The sequence below is a fragment of the Trifolium pratense genome, linkage group LG7 (assembly GCF_020283565.1).
Source record: "Trifolium pratense cultivar HEN17-A07 linkage group LG7, ARS_RC_1.1, whole genome shotgun sequence".
Classification (NCBI taxonomy): domain Eukaryota; kingdom Viridiplantae; phylum Streptophyta; class Magnoliopsida; order Fabales; family Fabaceae; genus Trifolium; species Trifolium pratense.
The window spans coordinates 42,556,319-42,563,751 of record NC_060065.1 but is presented as its reverse complement, the minus strand read 5'-3'; the positions used below and the strand labels follow the sequence as shown (position 1 = coordinate 42,563,751).

Genomic DNA, 7,433 nt, shown 5'->3' with positions numbered 1-7,433 from the left:
TTTAGCGTGTCCTCATTTCTTTGTACACGCCTTTGAGATTCAATTTTTCTTTCAAATCTTGAAAGATTCACCCTTATTTTATCTCTGCCAATAATAATATTATCCAATTCCACTCCAAATAGACGGGTATATCTTACGTTTTCAAAACGAGCAAAACCAAATCTTCTCCCACCTTTGTCTCTTTTCGCTGGTATCACTACTTCAATAATGCTTCCATAGTTTTGAAAAATATTAAGCATCGCCTTTGCATTAAAACTATCTGGAATTTCAGTGAAGAAATAAGAGATTAGGTTTGCATTATTCAGTTTGCCATTCCTTGACAGTGTTGCTATATCAGTTTTGGAATGATGTTTCGATCTTCTATTCCTGTTGACAGTCTGCCATTCATGATCATCGCCCATGATTAAGAATTTGCCCCGTAGCCCTAGCAGAGCCCCGTAACCACTCTGCTAAAAAGATCCTATTTTAATTAACACTTATAGAGTATTTTTAGATTAGGTTGAGTTCTCCTGTTATTTAGTAACTGCAGCAAAGTGTATCTCTTAAGGGATTAGGACCCAGGAAATAAGAATACTAAAATAATAGTAATATTTATCATAAAATACTTGCAACAAAATTTACAAGGCTTGGAGAGTTTGAAAAATTCTCAAGATTTTTGGTGAGATTGTTGAAAAAGTGAACAAAGAAAAGAAAAAGAAAAAACCGGGTACAGTGATGATGAACTACGAAAGTAATAAAGAAGAAGTTTGATACAGTGATCATGAAAGAAAAAAGTCTTGGAGAGTTCAAAAAAATTTCAATGCTTTTGGTGAGATTGTTGAAAAAGTCTATCAAGTGTATTTTCAACTAAAAAGTCTCTCAAAATCCATTTCAAAAAAGAATCCATCAAAATCGGTTTACTTTTGAATACCAATAAACATTTTGATTTGAATACCGACCTATTTTGTTGCCCTGAAAAAAAAAAAACTTGTTTGTCTTAATTGGATACCACAAGATTTATTTAACTTTTGTAAAACTCTTGATTGAATACCTCAAGATATTTTTGTCATAAAAAAGTTTTTTAAAATCCCATGAAATCCCAATCCAATACACCCCTAAGAAATTCTCAATATTTCTCAAGAAGTATATGATTTTTTTTTGTTTCAACTACTTCCTCGAATTAAGGGAATAATTGATATGATTAAATTGCTTTTTTTTTTTGCTATAAATATTGCTCTTGAGTATCACATTTTTATACATCATTAGGAATTAGGAAATACATTATGAAATTCTTCTAAAAATCTTTTTGGTTTTTTCTTCTTCGTTGAAACAATTTTCTTATGGTCATATATTTTTTCACATGTTCAATTCCAAAATCTTATTTATTTTATTTTTGGTATGTTTTTTATAGTATGACAATACATTTTAATCATATATTTCTATCAATATGATTTTATGAGTTAGTTAGTCACCTTTTTTACATTTTATTTGCAGATATTATGATTTTATGAGTTAGTTAGTCACCTTTTTTACATTTTCTAGGGAACATATATTTCATATTTTCAATTCATACATCAATATGGGAGCCTATTTTTTATTGTAATTTCTACGGGAACGTATATTTCTTCGTATGCATTAATATAAATGACTTTTTTATTTTATAATTTCTACTTTTTTTTGACACATTATAATTTCTACTCAGATCTATATTTTTACTCATATTATATGAAGACCTACTTATTTATAATTTTTTTACGGTAATTTTTATTTTACAATTTTTATAGATTCTATATTTTTAGTCATATATTAATACGAAGACCTATTTATTTTATAACTTTCAACGGGAACCTGTATATTTCTGCTTAAATATTAATACAGGAATCGATTTTTTTTGTTATTCATATTGTAGTCTATATTTCTATTCATATATTGTAATTCATATATTGTAGTCTATACGAAACCTCAAAGTCTCTTCCATATATTTTCGATCAACTTTACGATTCTTTTAGTGGAGAATAATATAAACAACAATTATGATATATTTTTAATTTGATAAGAAAAAATACTAACTATAGGAATCTTCCTTAAGAAGATCTATGACACTATACATAAATTTTACGGTTAGTTTTTTTTATCACAGGGTGTTATTTTGATTATTAAATTTTATATGATTATAAATATTTATGTAGTTGTCGTTAATTATCTTCTATTAACAATTAAAATTTTAATTTTTCAGTTTGAAGTAAAGTATATTATTTATAAGTCAATAAATCTACAAACGTATTTTTACTCGTGCTTGGCACGGGTCTGGATACTAGTAATATTAATATCGCCCAATATTTAGAATAAATGCTCTAAACAATTAGTAACAAAAACATAATGCAAATCTTTCTAATTTGCATAAACAAATAAGGATACAATTAATGCTAAATCATTCATCCATGATCACACCAGATTAATTTATGGTAAGCCTCGGATATACAAATTAATAAGAAGACACTATCTGTATATATAGATCATTGTTAAAAGAACAATGACAATTTAATATCAAAATATCCAAAATAGACTACCATATTTCTTTTCTTTTATTTCTTAATATTATGAAAAACACCCGTTGGAAAATTTCTCATTCACAACTACATCTAAACTCTAAAGCTTAATTGCAAGATGTAATTTTTCTGTTTGACATAAGCAATCAATTTATTTCAATATCTTTGCATGGATTATAGCCCCACTTTTTGTATATTTAGAGAATGAAGCATAGATATAAGTAACTAACCTCCCTCATAGTGTATTGCCTACAAATCAAAGTACGCATGATAATGACCAAAGACCATAGCTAGTTCGACAACGAAGTGCAGTGAAGGAAGAGTAATTGTCAGCCGCCACACCCCTTTATTATTAAACTAGGGTATATCTATCTTGAAATTTTTTTTTACTTATAGAGTATTTTTAGATTAGGTTGAGTTCTCCTATTATTTAGCAACCGTAAAGTGTATTTAAGCTGGGCTACTCCAAACAATCTTAAGGGAATCGGACCCAAGAAATAAGAATACTAAAATAATAGTAATATTTATCATAAAATACTTGCAACTAAATTTACAAGCATATCTTAGGTGGACTACTCCAACCTGACAGTTTTTGAGATTTTTCACTATGGTGCTCAACTCAGAATTCACTTATGGATCTAATACAACATTCTGGCTGTGCTTATTATTACTTTTGAAGTAGCTCTTTATATTGACAGGACTTTTAATGCTTTGGATTTCCTTTAAGAGTAGGCTCATGTGATGACTTCTCTCTTTGTTTGGTACATGACTTTGGCTAACATGTACAAGTGCATGGTGCACAAGTCGCCGATTTTATTATAACGAATTCGAATTTTACAAAATCCACCGTTGGATTGAAAGTTTATAACATATAGATCATCCATAATTTTTTTTTGAAAAAAATTAAAAATTATTTGATATATTACTGAGACTCATAAAGATTAACGGTATTTAATAAAAATTTATAAACCGTTAATTTTGACGGATCTCAATAACATATCAAATGATTTTCAATTTTTTCAAAAAAAATTATGGATGATCTATATGACATAAACTTTCAATCCAACGGTGGATTTTGTAAAATTCGTATTCATTATAATGAAATCGACGACTTGTGCACCATTAACCATATCATGTGCTTGTTCATGGTAGAACTTGCCTTGGTACATATTCCCAACATTTATGATTCCTTAAAATGAGGTTTTTCATCATTCTTTCACTCTCAAAAGAACGGTTTTTCTCCTAACTTAGCTCTGCTAGGGTTAGATTTTTTTCCTAGCCCAGCTTCTCTCCGGCTAGGTTCTTTTTCTTCTTCAAGAGGAGACTGTACTCCCCAGGTTCAACCTCAGATCCCCATCTTCTTCTTTTTCGACAATGGATATTTTGTTGCTCGCTGATGGTCTCCTTGGTTGCTACTGGTTCACTCCTTTAACTGTTGTGGCAATGACCCTCCACCCACTCCTTCTCACGAGTCAGTTCGTGGTCCTCCACCAAAGCCTCCACCTTTATCTCTTTGTTTGACTAACTAAAACATTTTTCCCTTAAGCCACTAGGTTTGGTCTAATGGTGAGGGGTTTGGGTAGTATGCTAGAGGTCCTGGTTTCATGGGTTCATCCTCAGCTCCAAAAAATAAAACACTTTTCCCTTTTCCCCTTTCTCCTTTCCTTTTGTTACTCTCCTCCTACTTTCAAGTTGCAACCCTTCACAAATCTCACATATGTCTAGTTATAAGGTTCCCTTTGGTTACTCTATTGCCCGCAAATCTTGTAATTAGGAAGATTAGTTAGTAGTTTGTTGATGCCTATATATATAGGCTTTAATATTGTAATCTATTATTCTCACTTTTCTCATTAGCAATATTTTTCCTTCATCAATATTATACACTTTTATGGTTTGTTGTTTTGCATGTATGAGTTGTTCATCCAAAACATTATCATTGCTGGTCCATAGCGTTCTCGTTGAAACATTTCTCACAAAATACATTAATAGATAACAAGACTATAATCATGATTAATATTGGTTAACATGTTTATTATCTTTAAAAGATCAAATAAGGATTTTGTCCTCAACACCATACCCATCATACCCATGGACTTAGATGAAAAATAAGAATCCAAAGTACTTACATTTACTTAATCCACAATACTTAGATGAAAAATAAGAATCCAAAGTACTTAATTTACTTAATCCACAATTAAGATAATTTTTTTGCCTTAAAACAAAATTCATCATATCCTAGGACGCGAACGATCATGATTCAATCCCCAACCGCGTATCCCAACTGTCAACTCAGCTGAAGCAATCAAGAACTCGATAGCCTGCTGCGGTGACAAGAATTCCACCACGCTTCGCAATGTTCTCAATCGTAGATCATCCGCTTTCTTAATAATGCTTACCAGCCGTTCGATCATGTTGTTGATATCAGACTCTGGACCCATCATATCGCTCGCATTGTCCTGCCACTCTGATAGCTCCTCCGTTATAGAATTCTCTTCTTTCACCTTTCATTTTTCAATAAATAAAATGAATGAATACAAAAGAAAAAATAACTAGCCACCAATGATAATACAAACTACTGTTAAGAAAACAGCACCAGCCCTCAATACACTAAAAGAATAAAATAAGAAGCAAAACTAACAAGCAACAGCTGCTGCATAAAAAACCAGTGTCCACTGTACTGTCCCAAACTAAGGAAGCCAGATTAGCATAGTTACCGCGATTTGTGGATCTCTCAAGTGTGCGTGAGAGAAATTTTAGATGGTGTGTAGGGGAATTAAAATGGCTTGATAGTTGTGGGGAATTAAAGAGGGAAGTGATGAGTAGGTTCTAGCTAATCCGACAATTTTGATATTGCTAGGTTGAACGTCTTTAACCAAATTCGAACTTAGGTTCTTGCTGTGTGTGCATTGCGTAAAGTTTTAGTGATATGATATTTACTTTCATCTAAAAAAAGATGGAAGTATGGTTTTAAATTACGGCCGAAGGCCGAAGTATTGCTGATGTGGTTGCATGGCCCTTCAATGGTGTAAGTTTCATTCAAGTGTACTGCATCGTTACTAACGTTAGACGATTTTAGCCATGTTTGTTCAAATTTTCTTACCAAAGAAATTTTTTTACGAACATCAAATCCTAATTTACGTCAAATCTAATAAACCTTACTTTGAAGAATCTCTAAAACAAAATAGAAATAGAGAACGAAGTAACTAGAAAGAAAAAAAGACATTGTTTTAATACTCAGGATCATCTAAAAAACAACGCGTTTTAAATGGATTCATATAAAAAGGCCGATAGAGATGTTATGCGTAATTTTATTTTGGCTTAACTATACATTTGGTCCCTTACGTTTATTTTAGGTTTCAATTTGATCCCTTACGTTTAAAAAGTATCAATTTGGTCCCTTACGTTTATTTTAGGTTTCAAGTTGGTCCTTTCCGTCAATTTTGTCACATGTGGTAGTCAATTTGCATACGTGGACTGACACGTGGCACTTGGACACGCTGACACGTGTACTGTTCAAACGGTGTTAGTGACAAAACTAACGGAAAAGACTAACTTGAAACTTAAAATAAACGTAAGGGACCAAATTGATACTTTTTAAACGTAAGGGACCAAATTGAAACCTAAAATAAACGTAAGGGATCAAATGTGTAGTTAAGCCTTTTATTTTATTTTTCATGTATTCCATCTATCTCTTAAATTATTCTATAAAGGAGCTAAATGAAACAAAAGTTTCACGTTCGGTTTGATTCAATTAAAACATCAAACCTTTCTTGATCATTACTAAGACTCTGCAATAAGACTCTGCAATGTTGAATAAATAGCATAGTGACATAGTGATGGCATTTTATATAGTTTGTGAAATTTCAAAATATTTCACGTTGCAACAACTATAATGACCGAAATCGAAACAATATATCGCAATGGTTACCCCATACGCGACCGCAATTTAAAACTATGGACGGAAGAGGTAATTAAGAAGATTGATGTCCTTTCTTAAAAAATAAAAAGAAAGACTATTGATGACTTGATCCCACCTAACACAAAAAGTATAACAATACTTGAAATAAAAAAGTCACTATAAATTTATGAAACTATAAAAATTGTCAAAGCTTAGCTCAGTTGGTGACATCAGACTATAGGTACAGAAGCCCGGAGTCGGATTAAAATCCGGACACTCCACTTATTCATTTTTTTAAGGTGAATTTTCTAACTACTCGTCTCGATAAAAATAAATAAAGAAATCTACACAAATCTAATCATTTTGTTACCAAAAGAGTAAAAAGCAAATATTTACTACTAATGAATTTGTACAAAAAAAAAACACCAAAATTAATTAATAGATGAAATTAAAGGCGTAATATAAGAAATTGAAATACTTACAGTATCACATTGCAAGTCACTAACACGACGAAACTGATTAGGAGAAAGATCACCAAGATCACCAGTGGTAAACCCACGAAGAATATCAACAATGTGAGACTCAAAAAGAAGAGAAGATTCAGTATATATAAGATGAAAAGCTGTGGTGGGTCTCCAACCAGCAATCCAATGAAGTGAACGTTCAAGTGAAGTAGCCCAAGGAGATGATAACACGTGTAATGGATCTTTCTCAGCAGCCATTGATTTAGCATTGTAATAGTCTTCATAGTGAGACATAACTTTTAGGATAAGTTCTTCGGAGTTTTCGGTTTGAGATGATGAAATTGTGAGTTGGTGGATTAAGTTGTTGAATTGTGAGTACCATGATTCGTAGAATTGGGTGAAAGTTGGATTTGTCATTGTTGTTTGTTGTTGTTTGGGTTTTGTGAGAAATGGTTTGTGTTGAAATTCTAAAGAGGAGTTTTGATTCATGCGGTGGAAATAAAGTGATGTGGTGGGGTACAGAAAGGAAGAGGTTTTCGGGTG

General features: G+C 31.7%; 1 protein-coding gene across 1 annotated transcript; it reads right to left on the bottom strand.

Annotated features, from left to right (window-relative positions):
- Positions 1-4,715: 4,715 nt before the first annotated feature.
- On the bottom strand, positions 4,716-7,315 carry LOC123895047 (protein DOG1-like 4). The gene is made up of 2 exons (XM_045945238.1): positions 6,909-7,315; positions 4,716-5,029 (listed from the first exon to the last, which is right to left on the bottom strand). The coding sequence occupies exons 1-2, from the start codon at positions 7,305-7,307 to the stop codon at positions 4,757-4,759; spliced, it is 672 nt and encodes a 223-aa protein (XP_045801194.1). The 5' UTR covers positions 7,308-7,315; the 3' UTR covers positions 4,716-4,756.
- Between the last annotated feature and the right edge of the window lie 118 nt (positions 7,316-7,433).